Here is an 18,125-nt window from a genome sequence, read left to right on the forward strand (position 1 = left end):
TTTTGATATTTGCGACTATAATATAAATCACTTTTGCATATCAGCCCCCAAATAGTCTCAGCATTTGGCTTTGTTAGACCAAGATCTCTGATCAAGTCACTGGTCTCCTTGGTTGGGGTAGTGTGGGTTTCTCTCACCAGCTGCACCTCTCAAATTGTAATTTGGTTTTCCAATGTCTACTTCCTCTTCTAATTAGCTGCTCTCTTCTGAGGATGGCTGCTTTCTCTCTGGTTGAGTGGGTATAGGGAGCTCAGGGCAGTGTGGCATTGAGACAATGGATGATGGAAGGTCCAGATACATGATAGCAGATGCATTCTTGTCAGCCCAACGTTTGGAAGGGTCCACCGTGCAAAAGTGGCAATTGCTTTGAGTGGTCAGTTGGTTCACACTAAATTCTTGGAATAACAAACTTCCTGGCTCTCTATTCCCCTCTGTACTATCCTGAAAAAGAGCAAAATAAAATTATTATGAAGAATAAATTTATTTCATCCTCAACTAATGAGGTGGGTAGTTGTGAGTGGTGAACCCCTGTATATATATATATATATATATATATATATATATATGGAAAGTTCTAGAAACTTCTGAAAGGTTCTTGAAAATTCTCGTAAGTTCAAGAAAATTCTCTATCAGCTGCTCAACACTGAATCTACCTGGAATGTTCTGGAAAATAGGTAAACTTGAAGATTTCATTACCCAGATCACAAAAGCAAAGTTTGAAGAGAAAAATAGGTATTTTCCATTTATTTTGCACATAAGCGATTGGGGAAATAACAATTCTGCCCAGGAACAAGAAAAAGTAAACAATTTTGTTACATAGTGTTTTTAATGCATTTGAAAGACAAGTAAACAATTATTTTGTTAATATAATTTTTGGACACTGTAGTGTGTGTGTTTGCAAAGTAAGCTTTAGTGACAAAGATTTTAATTCTCTTTAAATTCAGAAATTGCTGTTTTCTACAAAATACAACTTTTAACTGTTTTTCTTAACATTTCAATTGTAACTAGAAATTTATTTTTCAAGCAGTTGCAGTTAATTTTATTATTTTTCACGTAAGTAATAATAGCAAAAAAACAAACCAAGGAAAACGATGAGAATTGTAGAACCCAGGCCTACAGGTCTATGAAGATATTAAAAGCCAACATCTGTAGTTTCTTTGAGTTTCTTAAACTAAAACGAAATTGGACACTACTACTACTAAGCTACCAATATTTTTGTGTGTGTAAGTATTTCAACTTTAAAGTAGTTTAAAAAAAATTGTATATTTTGGTATGATTAGGGTGTTGGAGATCATGGCTGTGAATATATGACTGGTGGAAAAGTTGTCATATTGGGACCTACAGGCCGGAATTTTGCTGCTGGAATGTCTGGAGGCATTGCTTATATTTTAGACAGGTAAAATATAATTTTAGAACTGGAAATGAAAATTCACATACTTTTGATACTTGTTTCATATTCATACAGCATTTACAGCATAACACCATACATTACTAAAGTGCATCAGCTAATACTTTATTAGAAAGTAGCATCAACTAAGTTTGATACAGTGATTATTGATTGTCTGACAAGTTTCACTATATTCTAAAGATGAAAATAATTCAAAATGGAAGAAATATAATTTAAAAATTTTAACTTCATTCTCATTGCACATTTGAGAAAATAGAAAAAAAAAAGCATCCTGATAAGGCATTTTCTATAATACTACTAGAACTGAAAGAAAACTTCTGGTGGAATGCTAGCTTTAAATCTGCAGTATAGTATGAAGGTACTGTAAATTTTATATTTTGTAACTTTGGTTATATACTTGAAAGATAAAGTAACTTAAATTGATGTTGTTCTGAATGGAATCTTTTCAGAGATGGAATTTTTCCTTCTCACTGTAACACACTGATGGTGGACCTGATGCCTTTGGACCAACAAGAAGATCTGAATGATGTAGAAAATTTGATACAAGAGTTTCATGATAAAACTGGCTCTTATCTTGCTGCTGACGTATTAAAGGAATGGCCTAATATTGCAGTTCATTTTGTAAAGGTAAATAGGTATTATAGTGCACTACTTTAGATCATTTGCATTTTTTTCTTATTTGCACAAATAAAGTAAATATGTAGGAATTTAAACTATTGCCTCTAGTATTCCTGAAAAGTACAATTACATTAATTTCAGGTTTCATTTTGTGAATCAAAGTTCCTTTATTTGTATGCATCACTCATTGTTGGCCTTAACAAGAATCTTAAACGAATGAAATGAACAATAATGTGACATTATTCTTCAGCATATCATCATACCATAATGTAACTCTTGCTTATATGATAGTGAAAAATATTTTTATTACACAGTATGCAATCTTTGACTTTGAAAAAATATTTATCCTGTATTCATGTAGATTTGCAATTGGAGTTGTGGTTTTTGTTTCCCATCACGGAGAACATTTTCTCCATTCTCAGGGTGCAGATATCACAATCACATTGTGAATACATAGTACTATAATGGAACTCTTTCTTATAGGTATGATAGTAATATATTTTTTTTTATTACATGATGTTCCCATTTCACCTCCATTTTCTGTCACAGAGAACTTTGTTTCTCCATTCTCAGGGTGCAGATATGATGTCATGAATGTGTCACATGTAGATTAATGCACTGGTTCCTTGGGTAATTGGCTATTTCTAATAATATACTTTATTTAGTGGGTATTCTGAAGTTTGTGGTTTTTGTAATACGTATTGATAGTTTTATTTTTTATAGAGCCAATATAATCTTGCTTAACAGCAAGAACAAGTAAATTTATAAAGTGCTAGTGGTGACTATAAAATTTGTACCTTGTCCTTAAATTTAAAGAGAAAGTGGACAAAAATTAGGTTTAAATACACATTTTAACTGTACCTGGGGATAATCTATTTCAGCTAATTCTCGACAACTAAAAAAAATTTATCCGTGAATGGTAAAGTGATTACTAAAGATTATTTACACGTTTCAATTAAATTTGCAATACAAAACTCTTTTTATTCAAATAAATATGAAATTTTGTCCATCATATTGCATGGATACATATTTGGGCATAAAAATTCCTTGCTGTCAGTAAATTATTTATGTATATCCTAGTCAATCAAAGATTACTCTACTGTATATATAAAATAAACAGCATTTACAAAATTTTCTGTAAAAAAAATTTCAAAATTAAAATATAAATCTATGAATATTTTCTTATGATAAATTTCACATTGAAATCCTTTGTGACTGATCAAGTATTGAAAGCTAGAATTTTATTGTCCTGCTGATGTTCTATAGAAAACTTTATGCTGTTGTATCTACTGCTTAGACACTGAAAAAATTGGAGAGTTTAATCAGAGTTCTCAGAGATGTAGGTATTATCAACATAAAATAGTGAAAAGGTTGAAGCTGTTGCAATGTTCCAATAGTTTTTACCTTTTTTGAATACATAAATATAAGATAGCTAAATATGGCAAAATTCTCAGGTCCCTAGTGGCACTGTCATTCTGATCATATATCTTCCCATTCAAGAAAAATGAGATTTTTGTGACAGTTCATCAGTTCTAAAAATGAGATCTTGAATATACATGATCTAGTTATTGTTATACACCAACTTGTACTGTGCCTTATAATTGTACATTTGTATATAGTGGTTCAGTGTCAAAACCAGTACAGCGCACATGACTATTAAACTTTAGTTTTTAAATTTTATGAGAAAACTCAACTATCTTTCAGAGTATATTCATATTTTAAAAAGTCAACTAGAAAACCAACCAAAGTGTGATTATAAGATTCATTAAAGTGTTTGTAAGAGACACCATGTGTTGACTTTTTGGCAGTCCATAAAATGCACAATAATAATATCTTGATGGTGTAATATTCAAGTAGTTTTTTGTGCAGTTGATTCTTCGGAAACATTTCATGTAAGACACTGCATGTAGAATTTAATTTTGGTACCTTTAACATTCTTCACGTATATTATGCATTATTAGGATATTTACAACTAAAAGATAGATTGTATGTTAGTTAGCTTTTTAATTGTACTTAGCATAAATTTGATACTATGCATTTCCTGTGCTGTGCATTGTATTAAAATTAAGTATTTATTATTTCATATGTCTCAGTTTTTTTTGTTTGCTTTTCTTATTATTTGCCATTTGTTTTTATTTCAAAGGTTTTCCCCAAAGATTACCAAAGAGCTTTGAAACAAATAGCTTTGGAAGCTCAAGAAAAACTTCAAGTTAATGGAGACTTAATGAGTACCAATAATGATAATGTTATGAATGGCAGTGTTACATCAAATAGCAACAGCAACCACTCAAGGATTAAAGACATTGAAGATTCTGTACCTGATGCACCAAAAGTGAAGAAACATCCACAGAAGTTAGATAAACTTCGGTATAATAATTTTAATCATACATTTGGTATTATTGAAGTACACTATTGAAGTTAGGAATAACAGTTTAGATATTGCTCTATTTCTCTTATTAAATTATTTTTGATGACTGCAAGCTTTAAAAAATGTATAATTTTTCATGTTAATATTGCAGGGACTCTTGTGTTGCAAAACATCAGGATTATAAATTTTCTCATCTCTGTGTTATATTTCACTTCTGTGAGCATTAATATGTATGTATGCAAGCATGCACATTCCAATTATAGTTTGTGATTACTAGCTGATGATTTGATAAGTGGGTAAACTTTTGGTAGCTTTACCATTATGTTAATTCTCACACATCTAATCTTCTGTTAACATAATTTGTTTCATTGTAGTGGTTTTATGATGTACAAACGTGACACTGTGTTTTACCGACCTGCTGAAAAACGAATGAAGGACTGGAAAGAAATATATAACCACCATGATGTAAGGAAAACTCTCAAAGTACAAGCAGCAAGGTAATATAGAAAATTTTAATTGCCATGGTGTTAAAAACAGCAAAGTGTCGATATTATGATTGTTATTAAAAGCTACTCCAGGGGCGTAGCAGTGTGTTTGTGGACTTAATGCTAGAAACTGGATTTTTATACCTATGGTGGTTTTTAATATTGGTTGCATAAATACTTGGTTTAAACAATAATTCCAAAGTTGTTTTAGCTTGCTTAAAAGCAATCTTTTGTCAATTCCTTATTGTTATAATATTGTACATATTAACATTTTGACTACTGTTTTTATAGAATAAAAAGTACTAATCTCACATGATCATTAAATACTCAGTCGATTGCATAGCTAAAGCAAATAATTCAATCTGTGAAATTGCAATACTTTAAAATTGATTCAAATTTTTATTGTTTTAAAATTACAATCGAGACTTGAAATGCTATAATATAACATTTTGGGGTTATAAAAGTTATTTTAGTATTACTAAATTGAATTGTTCTTAATTCACTTAAAGACAATACCTGTTCCATTGTCAAATTATGAAAATGAAAGATCAGAACAAAGTCTTAATACTTCAGTGCTCTAACACACTCCCTGGATTGTAATCAACTATTGAATATATGCTTGTTTGTATATATCAGAACTAGGGATGGTGAAGGAACATTGCATATTAAGGAATCTACATTCAACATGAATTGTATTAAAATTTTATTATGTAGGCATGAGAATAAGTCTTTAAAATGATACTGTTTATTTAAAAAAACTCATCAGATTCTGTCTACAACATTTTGCTCATTATAATGAATTGACTAAATTGATTATATATCTAGAAACAAATTAACTAACAGTAGAAAAATGTACAGCTATCTTATTTTCTATCACATTTTTAAAAATTTTGATTATATGCAGATGCATGGACTGTGGTGTTCCCTTTTGTCAATCAAGTCATGGATGTCCTCTTGGAAATGTTATACCCAAGTGGAATGAACTTGTTTTCCAGGTAGGAAAAGTAATATACTGGTAAAATAAGAAAATTTGCATTTTTTATTACTATTACTGTAGGATGCAATTTTGGAGTGGCCAGGCCATTGACATAGCTAGACAGTGTGACATAGAGTGTGTAAAGCACAATATTGGCATAAAAAAACATACCTTTTCTAGGGGGAAATCTGGGGACATGCCCATCCCCAGAAAAGTTTTGAAGATTTAGTGCTATGGGGTTGAATCTTGAGCCATTTTAACTATAAATACTCCATACACATGATGTAATATATTGAAATGAAAGAAGCAAGCTTTAATACAGAAGTTGAACTGTACATTCCAAGTGATTAGGCTTTGGCTTTACTGGTCTCAGTCTTTCCTGTGACTCTAAATAGCATAATAATGCACCAATTAACTACAACCATGAGAACATTTGTGGCAAAATACATAAAGCAGAAAAATATCTTACCTTTATGTTAAAATAATAATAAAAAAAAAAAATTTGTAAGCATGGAGAAGTTCAGGTTTTACAGAGAAATTAATCAAAGAAAGTTTCAAATACTTTCTAAACATAGTTTATTAATTATTTCAGAATGATTGGACTTTAATGCAATAGTTTAAGTTCTTAAATCCTTTACAGTCATGCTAGTGGTTTAACCTTTAGCACAATTGGTAAAGTACTGTTGTAGGTTTCTGCTTTAAATGCAGAACAATAAAATAATAAATTTGAAATTCTCAAAGTTCAGTAAAGTATATTATTTTTGTATCCCTGCTGTGGTTCACTTTCTTAAAGCATTCTTTGAAAACTTTTGACAACCTTGTAATTTTACATAACAAAGTAGTTATTTTTACAATATTAAAACAAAATGGTCTTCTGGTTTAGTTTTTTTACTTTATAACTTATACATTTTAATTTCATGTTTTGCATATTACTGAATCTTTGGGATTTTTTGTCCTAAGTGTGTGCATGTGTGTTTTTCACTGTACCTTTTTTATATAGGATAATTGGCAGCAAGCACTCCACCAGCTTCTCCAAACCAACAATTTTCCAGAATTTACTGGTCGGGTATGCCCTGCTCCATGTGAGGTGAGCTATGAGGAGCTTTAATAATATGGTTGTCAAATACGTTTCTTAAAACTTCTGTAACTAATATCTCCAGAATGCAAATTTCAGTGATGATAAACAGAAACCTGAATAGCAAAGATAAGAAACAAAAACAAATGAACAAATAAATAATCTTTATTCACAGTGTTTGCACAGAGTTTAACTTGCTGGTTGGCTTGCAAGTTTCCATTGTCTGTTACAGGCTGCTGGGATATAGATGAATATTCTATGCTTCCACAGTAGACAGAATTTTGTTTTAATGGCCCCATTCAACAAACATGCTAGTGTGACATAAGAATCCATCACTGCATATGTCCAGCCTATTTCAAATAATTTACAGGAAAGAAAGTCTTCTAAATAATATCAATCTATGCTACCCTTTGAGGTGGACTTAGTGCCCCTCCGAAAAGGAATGTCAAATACATGAATAAAGTGTTAAATTTTTGGTTGCCAAAAACAAACTTTACCTTAGTAAAATTATTATTTTATGAATGCTGCCTTTTGACATTTGATTAGCAAGAATTGCGTATTACATACAGCATGCCTGCAAAACAAATTTACATACATTTACCTGAATATATTAAAGATTTATCCTAAACTGGTTATGGAAGATAAAATTTGTGAATATTTTAGTCTTTATACTAAGCTAAAGTAAACCTTTTTCTATAAAATACATGCAGATCTGATCATAATGGTAGCTTGTACATAAAGGACTTCATCACTGTTTAGTTTTATTCTTAGGTCTATACCCATCTAATTGTTTGCTAGGAAGCTCTTATTATATTATGGCAAAAAAAACAAACTGTGGTAACTTCAGATGAACTGGATGATATGAAGAACTATTGGATAAGTCTGCTAAAAGGAGAATTACCTTTAGATATTAAATTGCAGACTAATACTAAAAATGCTTATTAACCAAGACTAGATTAAATGGAACAAAGAAACTAAACAAAAAGCAACAAACAGAATTAACAATAATTAGTGAGACACTTAAGGTAAAAACAATGTGGATTAAGGACTTGGTTTTACTATAGGATGCAAGACCTTTATACCTGTACCTCACTGTATCTTGCCTTAACTGTGCTCAGCTTGATCTGTATACCTTGTTTTCCCTTGTGCTCATTTATTTAGGTTTGAAGGACATTATTAGGAAGGGTAGGATATGTGCAGAAGTCTACAGTAACTTGGTGCAAAAATAACAATTTTGCAGCAGAATTTCTAGTCTTTTTTTGAAAGGTGAAGTTTCCTGGAGAGAAACAGAGTTGAAAAACTTTATCTTTCTAAAAACGTTAAGAAACACAAGCTTCGAAATAACATTTAGACAATGATTAGAAGTGTAAATATCACTTCAAAATTAGGTGGAACCTGGAATTTGGAATTACTAAATGTAATGTTAAAACAAGAACTGTTAAATTCGTTCAAAAATAATACATTAATTGTTTGTTGTTTTGTAGTACTTCTGAATTGCCATTACATGGCTGCGGTGAAAAAGAATAAAATTTGAATCCAAGCATGTTTTAGAGACTGGTTGAATTTGTCAACATAAACATTGCAATTGAGAGAACTGTTGCATAAAGTAAGGGCACATCAAAAGCAATACAAAGAAGCTACTAGACTGCATGTTTTGAAGTCACAAGGAATCTCAATTAGCAATTTAAATGCACTGAATATACAGCAGCATTTTGATGATGCCAAAAGCATATCAACAAAGAATCAGTCTGTACAAGTTGATATATTGATAGAACTGATAAAGTTTTTGAAATATTTTGATTTCATGAACATTAAACACTTATTCAGAATTAGTTGCTAGCTGCTTTGTTAAATCAGCAGGTTTCAGTTGTTTCACCCCATGGTGTGGATTCCTCTACATGGTGAGGGGACTAGTGGGTTTCTATTTGACACAAGCAATGGTGTTGAACTGCAAGATGCCAGTTTGTTGATTATACCAAAAGAAGATGATGAGTATTTACAACTACTTCCATCTGTGTGTGTAGGAAACTTTGTGGTTTGTTTCTTATTTTTGTATTTAACAAAATACAAATAGGGAAGGTTCTGTTCTTTCAGTTTACCTCTTGGGATCTAAACATCCACCCATGTGTTTGTTGTGCATGGTGACCCATGAAGGATAGGAGAGGATCCTGCTGGTTGAGGTATCCATCCCTAACACACCACTTTGACCTTGAATTCCTATAGATGGGTGGCCTTGGAGTGGGATCCCCCTTGTGTCAATTGGATGGTCCACTTGGGCTAGGGTGAACCTGTTGGACTTTCTCAACCAAGACGTGTCTTTAGTCGCTGCAGTCCTCTTCCAACAGCAATGACCTGCCCAATCAACCAGGGCAGGATCTATAGAGGTCAACAGACCTCCCTTGAATAAAGACAATAAAGAAAAAAAAGACGTGGTTGTAAACAGAAGGGCTATCCACCCAATTTGCCTGCATTTAAATAAAAATGGCCACCTTGATACAATGGAACTGTTGAGGTTTACGTTCTAATCTGGATGACATCAAAGCACTGATTGCTTCCTACCATCCTGTATGTCTTTCCTTACAGGAAACATTACTGAAACCTGCTGATACAATCAACTTTTAGCAGTTTTCTTTGTACAGAAATGACAGGCTGTGTGATGGACAAGTGCATGGAGGGGTGGCACTGTTGGTTGATCAGCATGTGCCCACCCTGTCTTTACCACTCGACACACCCTTGGAGGCCAAAATTATCCATGTTTCCTTGAGTTGTACCATCACTGTTTGTTCTCTCTACCTGTTGCCTGGAGAGACCTATGATCAATCAGACCTTGATGCTCTCGTTGAACAGTTGCCGTCTCCCTTTTTAATCCTGGGAGACTTTAATGGACAACATCCCCTCTGAGGAAGTGCTGTTATTGATAGGAGGGGTCACTCTGTAGAGCATATGCTCTCTGGTCACAATCTTTCTCTTTTCAGTAGTTCTTCTACTTATTTCCATGCACCTTGTCAGCCCTTTACTGCTATTGATCTTTCAGTTTGCTCACTTTCACTATTTTATGGTTGTTCATGGAGGGTTGACAATAATCCACGAGGCAGTGATCATTTTCCTATAATTTTGAGAGAGACTGACTGTAGTTAATGTCTCCCGTATTCTGGTGGAAGCTGGATAAGCAAACTGGCACTCTTTCACTGCTCTCAGAGAACTTTATCCTGTCATTGTCTGAAAGCCATCAATAGATGACTGTGTGGCAGCAGTAACTGACTGTATTATACAGGCAGCTTCTCAATGTATTCTAAAACCTGAACACTTGTTTCCATGATATTCTTATCTGTGGTGGAATTCTGTTTGCCATATGGCATGGAAGGCTCAAAACGGACTTTGGATACTTTTCATAGGTATCCCACATTCTTACACCGTATATCTTTCCAGCAGGCCTGTGCACATGCTTGTTGGGTAGATATCAAAGCAAGAAGGGCTCTTGGATTAAGTTCACAACCAGCATATCTTCTACCACCAGTTCCAAAATCATATGGGACAAGATTTGAAAGGTCGGTGGGCAATATAATTCTATCCCCCTCGATATTGCTTTCTGGACAGGAAGTAGCTGATACTCTAGGTGAAAGCTTTTGTCAGGTATCTAGCACCTCTGCTTCTTCCTCCACCTTCTTATTTATGAGGCAGAGCAATCACCTCTTTCCTTTTGAGTTGTCTCTATAACTATAATTGTACCTTTATACTGGTGGAACTCAAACTGGCCCTTTGTCAGTTGGACCTGATGATGTACACTATGAAATGCTGTGCCATTTATCTCCTACTTCTCTTGCTATTCTTCTGATTGTTTTTAACCAGATCTAGCAGGAGAATATTTTTCATGATGCCTGGTACCAGGCTATTGTCCTACCTTTCTCAAAGCCTGGGAAGGATCCCAAGATTCCTTCAAACTACCGTGCAATTTGTAAGACCTTTGAGAGGATGGTTAATTCTCATCTCGTTTGTTTCTGGAATCAAACAGCCTCCTCTCAACCACCCACTGTGGGTTCTGACGACAGTGCTCCACTATAGACTACCTGATTTGACTTGAAACATTAAACAGAGAATCCTTTCTCAAACAACATCTTATATCAATATTCTTTGACATTGAGAATGCTTATGATACCACTTGGTGGTATGGCATTTTGCAACACCATATATATATATATACATACACACATAAATGGGTCATGTGGCCATTTGCCAATTTTTATTAAAACTTTTTAATGGATGGGTGATTCCAATTTTGTGTAGGTTTGATACTTTCCTGTTCTTTTCTACAGGAACTTGGAGTCTCTCAAGGCTGTGTGTTGAATGTCACACTTTTCAGTGTAAAGATTACTACCATCACTGAATAACTCTCTCTCACTGTTGCAAACAGGCTCTACGTTGACAACTTTCACATCTCATGTCAGTCATTGAACATGAAGTTTATTGAGCGACAGCTACAGACTGCCCTCAATCGATTCCTGAAGTGGACCCCAGCAAATGGCTTTAACTACTCTCTCTCTCTCTCTAAAACCATTTGCATGCACTTTTCCTGCCAACAGGGTATTCACTCTGATTCTAAACTCCATATCAGTGAAGTTGTGCTGCCTGTGGTTTCTGACAAAGTTCTTGTGGCTTAATTTTGACTGTAACCTAACTTTTATACCACACATTAAGCAGCTATGGGCCAAATGTACAAGAGCACCTAACATCTTCTGTGTCCTCTCTTCCACCACTTGGGGAGCGGATTGATGTTCTATGCTTTAGCATGCCCTTATTTGATCGAAACTTGACTATGTATCACTGGTCTATGGCTCTGCCAGACTCTTGACCCCATTCATCATCAAGGACTTTGGCTTGGCACTGGGGCTTTCTGCACTTCCCCAGTTCAGAGCTTATACATAGTCTCATGAACATTCTTTGCATTTCTGCCATCTGCAACTGTTTTTACTATATGCTTCAAAACTTCTTTTCTTACCAAAGTATTCCACCTGGGGTTGTGTTTTCCTTCCTCAGTGAGTGGGCCATACTTTTTCAGAACAGATGGTCTGCCATTGCTCCTTTTGGTTTTCGTATCCAGGTGCAGTTGGATGATTGGGTCTGTCCTTGGATAACATTGCTGTATTCACTGATTAGCCCATCCCACCATGGCTTCTTGCAGTCCCCTATTATGATCTATCTTTACATCGTCTGAAAAAAGTAAACACTCCTGTTTGGAAATACTGTCTGTTATTTGCTGAACATCTTTCAAACCATCCTTTCATTCCTATTTATAGAGATGGTTTGAAATCAGGTGACTGTGTGGGTTCTGCCATGGTTTGTTGTGGTTTGGTGGTTGTGCACAGAATTTCCTCTACAGCTTCTGTGTTCACTGCTGAATTGTACACCATTTCTCTTACTGTGGATCACATAGAAGCTAAGCAGTACTCAAACTGCACTATTTATACTGACTCCTATAGTTCTCTTCTGGCCCTGGAATCACTTCATGTTAGTTCACACTCTGTTCCCACAGATACTCAAAACCAATTGGCCCATTTCTCTTTAACATCTACTTCTATCCAGTTTTTCTGGATATCGGGCCATGTTGGTATTCCTGGGAACGATATCGCTGACACTGCAGCTAAATCTGTCTGATCTGTCACTGCTGTGCCTGTTCCATACATGGTCTGTGGTCCTGTATTCAAGGCTTGTCTCTGTGCTAGTTGGCAGTTGACTTGGAGTGAACAACTTGAAAACAAGCTTTTTCCAACTGAAACACTCTATTGGACTTTGACTGTCTTGCTTCCGTAAGGATCGGAAAGAGGATGTTGTTCTAACTAGACTATGCATTGGTCAGTTTTTTAACTCATCGTTTTGTTTTATCTGGATCTGATGCACCAGTGTGTTGTCTGTATAACACTCAGGTCACAATAAGCCAATTTTACTTTCTTGTTGTCGTTATGACTCTCAATGATGGCACCATTATAAACATGTTCTGTCCCAAGGTTTATCTGTAATGCTAGACAGTGTTGTTGGGGATGGTGACACTTTACACCTTGGTAATGTTTTTAGTTTTGTAAAGGCCATTAATCTTTTTAATGCCATTTAAGTTTTTTTAATTTATACATTAGGCCTTTTTTAATGTGATTCCCTTTTAAGAATCAAAGTGCATCTTGTTCAATTTGAAATTAGAAAATGGTCATAATGTCAAATAACTCAAAACCAGGACTGGAAAGGCCAACTTCAGGTGACTAACTCTGCTGTTTGAACTACCTGTTAGTCATCCTGATGAGTTACAATAATTACAATTATGGTGCAGAAAGTTCTTTACAACTTCTATTACTGTAGTTTTTCTGTTACTGCTGTAGACTAGACGTAAAAATTGGATTTAATGCTATATATTTTTTAATTCAAAAATTAAACTTTTTTGTTTTACCTTAATTTCCATTTATGAATTTTAATAATTTTACTTTAATTTTAACTTTTTAACAGATGTTTGGCACAGATAGCCTAGTTGCTTTGTGACATAAAACACCAAACCAAACCAACCAACCAGTTGTTTCAGGACAATGACAGACAAATTGCTCAAAGCTGTGATGGTACAAAAACTGATGAATAGATTCCCAAATGAACACTGTTTACTGTTATGCCTACCAGTGAATCTAATAGTGGTGCAAATTGTATCTACATTTGTGGTATTTTCAGGTGAAACTGATTCCTCTGAAGAGTTAATCAGGCCAGTCTGTTATATAATGGGAAGTTCAAAAAGATATATTGTGAAAAATTTCTTATCTCTATGAAACTGAGTGACTTTAATAAAGGAGGAGACAGGAGAAGAATACGCAAAATGACAATGAAACAGTTTTTTAATAATCAAACTTGTAAACAAATAATAGGTTGTACAAAGGACAGAAAGCTTTTATATATTGTTCTCTCAAACTCTCCTTAGGCCTTAATGTTTTTTAAGAATCAATTAACATTAGTTAACCTTTAAAATAGCATTAGTATTTGAAGAAAGGTCTTTAAATATTATTACCAAATTGTGTGAAGGCTTGAGAGAGAGAGAGAACTGGTTGTCATTTTAATCATGGGAGTAATTTTAGGTGGGTGGCTAGAGATAAGAATTTTTTCACCCAGAGCTAACTGATATATCAGTTTTATATACCAAATTCTATAATATTGTGCATCTTAAAGTTCAAACACAAATGTCACTATTGGTCAATTTTATTGAAAAATAAAGGAGGTTGTAACCTCTATCACCTGATTGACCAATAGCAGAAACTGGTATCTACTTTTATACATCAGATGCAGCTTTACATCTGTTTCTTGTAGACCATGTAATATCTCCGAGAGGTGACTCGGAATAATAGGTAACTAAAGCAAATGTAACTTAATGAGTTTTTGAACATGTATTACATGCCTAGAATAAACAAGATTTTGAAGAATTATTACTTTAAGAGGGTATAAAATGCATGATATGCTTGCATATTAAAAACCTCTATGGCACAGTTTCCTTTTATGTGATTAGCCTGACTTCCCAGTGTTCTTTTCTGTCCCAAAATGAAGTTGAAGTTATTGAAGCTATAATGACAGGACAGCAACTAAGAGGTATTTTAACTTTTACATAGTTAATACCAAGTATGAATATTGTTGGACCTCATTGTATGTTTTAAGACAATTAAAAGGTCTGAAAATTTTAAGTGCATCTTTATTAATGAAGTTAAAAGGTTTGTTAGAATGTTCCAAAACAGTTTATTTTTTATGATATAATGCCAATGTTGTATAGCCAACTCCAGAAACAAATTACTTATACTGTTGGTGAAAGTGGTGACTGAGTTAGTCAGTAGCATTCGTTAAGTGCAAGAGTTCATCTGCATGCACAAGTTTTGAGAGGTATCTTTGAACTTTGGGTATTAGTGCAGATGAGTTGAAATGAAGTGAAATGAGGAGAATGGAATGGGAACTGTGCGACTTGATTATCATTCGTACATTGTAAAATCATCTTGTGAATGCTATGTTAGAGGTTTATTTGTTTGAAAATTGTAACAAAAGTTTCAAATGCATGAATTAACTAAAACCGTGCAGGCATGTATCCAATGATGAACAAAGTTTGCACACAAAACTCTTCATTTATAGTAAAGAAAAACTTTATTGTATTTGATATTCCACAGCGTTATTGAGTTTGTGGCTGCAGTTTCTTTTCAACAGATATTTTTCAGTTACTGTGTATATGACAGATTTATTAGTTTTTGGCAGTACATTCTGGTGATACCAAGAGGCATATCAACAAAGAATTGGACTGTGAAATTTATGTGTGCTCAAAGCTGTGATGGTACTAGTGTGATGCACATTATTAAACAAATGTGAATAGTCGAGGAGTATTTGGCTGTACATTAAAAAGATAGAAAATCCATGGTACTCCTGCATTTTAAAAAATCTGTAAAATGGTGGCCAGTTCTCTGTATGTAATCATGGGAGTAATATTAAGTGGGATTCACAGGTGGCTATAAATGAGAATCTCTTCACTTGGAGCTAATTAACATATCAGTTCTGTATACCAAATTCTATAATACTGTGTATCTTAAGGTACAAGCGTATGGTTCAATATATCTAGAACTTACAACTACAGCTGAATTGTAAGTATGCTTTAATACAATCAGAGAATTTAAAAATTCAATATGTAATACCAGAAACTTGACTTGACACATTGATGATGTTTATAAATGAGGGAAAAACTCTTATTAGATTGCAATCAACCCTCACTGAAAATTGGCTGCTCTTAAGGACTGTAGGGAAAATTACTGTATACATAGGTGAGTGTTGTTATTTAATTGTGACTTAGTCATGTTTTCTTCAGTTTATTTTTGTTTTTCCTTCCCCTCATCTTTTTCAACAGTTAGAATCTGCCATTGCACAGATGTGAAATTAGTTCATGCTATAATTTGTTTCTGAAGTTAATAAGCATGTAGAACCTGTTGATTTGTATTGTTTGTTTGTTTTTTTGTCATTTTAGATCTTTACCTTATTAAAGTAATGAGGTCAAGATGTTTGGTTTCTGTACACATGCTTTAATATTGGTATATGTTCTAATGATAGCCTTTCTTTCTTTATCAGGCAGCCTGTGTGCTTGGTATCCATACACCACCAGTAACAATAAAGAATATTGAATGCGCTATCATTGATCATGCTTTCCAGAAGAACTGGATTCAACCACAACTTCCTTTATTTAGAACTGGTAAAAAAGTAGCTATTATTGGTAGTGGGCCAGCTGGTCTTGCAGCTGCTGCTCAGTTGAATAAGGTCAGTTTATTTTTATGCATTTTAAATGTCATTATAATATGTGTTAGTAATAACATAAGGTAATTATAATTTTTCTTCCTTACTCTTGCAAATATGGCAGTTTTCTATTTTTAAATAGAAAAATTCAGTTTGATATTCTGAAAACAACTAAATACATAAAAAATAAGGCATTATAGTATTTATTAATGATACATTAAAGAACCTGAGAAGATGGTACTTGATTGCCAGTAGTTTAATGGTTAAAATGAATACCTGGACTGATTATCACTCTTGGGTGGTAAAGTACTGATTCTGTTATGGATCTAGTTCTTTATAGTGTAAAATATAGAAATAGAGTATATTGGCTAAATGAACTTTACAAATAAACCACACCTTTGAACGAAATATCAGAACAAAAACTAGGAAACTAGTCTCAAGATTTTTATATGTTCTCTTCAGTCTCATACAGATTTCTGAAAGGTGATGTCTGATTGTGAAATTTCTTTGACACACACAGTTAAGAAATGGTTCAGCTTGAAGTGGCCTTCAGAGGTTTATGTTTAATGCACTTTCAACAAATCTCTATTTTATATAATTTAATATATTATTTCAACTGATTTTTCAAATCAGAGTTGTCAAAAGTTCTGTATGAAGAAATATTGAATTATTTTAGTTTTTAATATACCTCTTCTATTGAGCATATTTACCTTTGCAATGTATGGTGAAATGTTTAAGGATTTATTTATTTTTTTCCAGATATATGCCAGTTACAGTATAAAAATTGAAAGTACTAAGAATGAAATTATTCATGTCCACTGGGCTTGATTATTTAAACAACAGTTTATTTTCTGTTTTAGTGTTATTGCATTTTGATTAAAAAACAAACTAACATGTGTCTTAAACATCTCGCTTAATATGAATATTTTGTCTCAAAAGAATGTGGGAAAAAGAAACACCTCAAATGATTTATGGAATTGGAATGCAATTATAAATTTGTTGTATCAGTTATGCATATGAATGGTATTTGTTTTGTCCCAATTATTTTAGTAATGATTGAAATTATACATACTGTATGTACAGCCTTTATAATGAAAGAGAAAACTGAATAAATCTCATTAGTAACAATAGTGATTACTTCAATAAATGACTTTACATTTAGCCAGCAATGAAGCTATGAAATCTATGCATTTTGAAGAAAAATAAGTTGACACGTGTAAAATCATTCCTAGTTGATTGAACTATCTTGCAGGTCTAAATGCAAAAGCCTAGGAGGAGTAAGAGTAAAAACAAACACAAACTTCTTTCAAATTATATTAGGTTTCTCGCTGTAAAGTATTTTCTGTTTGACAGATGTGAACTTTTTCACACGATTTGCATGGAAGAATAGAAATGTCCTTTATTTTCTTGTTTCATTTTTAAGTCGGGTTTGTAAGGGTTCTGCATTAAATATTTGTAAATGAAAAAAAAATTGTTTTAAGAATCTTTCTGCAAGTTAAAATTTGTGCTGTAGTTCAAACAGTGTAGTTTTTTTCTTGTTTTCAGGCATTTATTACATTAAAAAATGTGCTTTTCTAGCTTTAAGATGATTATTTTTTAATTTAATGGCACATTGTAAATTCGTTAAAATGGACATGTTATTTTTAATTTCTTTATTCAGTTTTGAATGACCTATTCTTAAGGCTCTTAGTGACAAAGATATTGTAATACATGTTTTAATGTATTGTTGGTGGTATGAAAAAGTATTTGTAGTATTATTATTTTGTTCCAAAAATGTTTTTTTTTACATTTTCCTACTACTAGCCTTTTTTTTTCTGTCAAGTATTAATTACTTTTAGACCCTTGTTTTTGTTTTTTGCATGCTTTCAGTTGTCTTTGTTAAGTGTTGGCGACTGCTGTCTCTTTCTTTGGTTCCTTTGTCA

The 18,125-nt window shown here is 33.2% G+C and overlaps 1 protein-coding gene across 6 annotated transcripts in view; it reads left to right on the forward strand.

Annotated features, from left to right (window-relative positions):
* Positions 1-18,125, forward strand: part of LOC143258566 (uncharacterized) — an 80,873-nt gene that overhangs the window by 53,945 nt on the left and 8,803 nt on the right. For 5 of the 6 annotated variants that reach the window (XR_013032358.1, XM_076517726.1, XM_076517729.1 and 2 more), the window contains exons 32-38: positions 1,281-1,396; positions 1,858-2,035; positions 4,170-4,393; positions 4,769-4,891; positions 5,784-5,874; positions 6,856-6,942; positions 16,042-16,227. Coding sequence is in view for 5 of the 6 variants with exons in the window: in XM_076517726.1 (XP_076373841.1) it covers positions 1,281-1,396; positions 1,858-2,035; positions 4,170-4,393; positions 4,769-4,891; positions 5,784-5,874; positions 6,856-6,942; positions 16,042-16,227 (1,005 nt within the window). In the remaining variant the exon portion in view is untranslated. Of the gene's footprint in view, positions 1-1,280; positions 1,397-1,857; positions 2,036-4,169; positions 4,394-4,768; positions 4,892-5,783; positions 5,875-6,855; positions 6,943-14,455; positions 14,536-16,041; positions 16,228-18,125 lie in introns of those variants that run through there. The other variant, XM_076517730.1, reaches the window with a different exon arrangement.

The sequence above is a fragment of the Tachypleus tridentatus genome, chromosome 8, assembly GCF_004210375.1.
Source record: "Tachypleus tridentatus isolate NWPU-2018 chromosome 8, ASM421037v1, whole genome shotgun sequence".
Taxonomy (NCBI): Eukaryota; Metazoa; Arthropoda; class Merostomata; order Xiphosura; family Limulidae; genus Tachypleus; species Tachypleus tridentatus.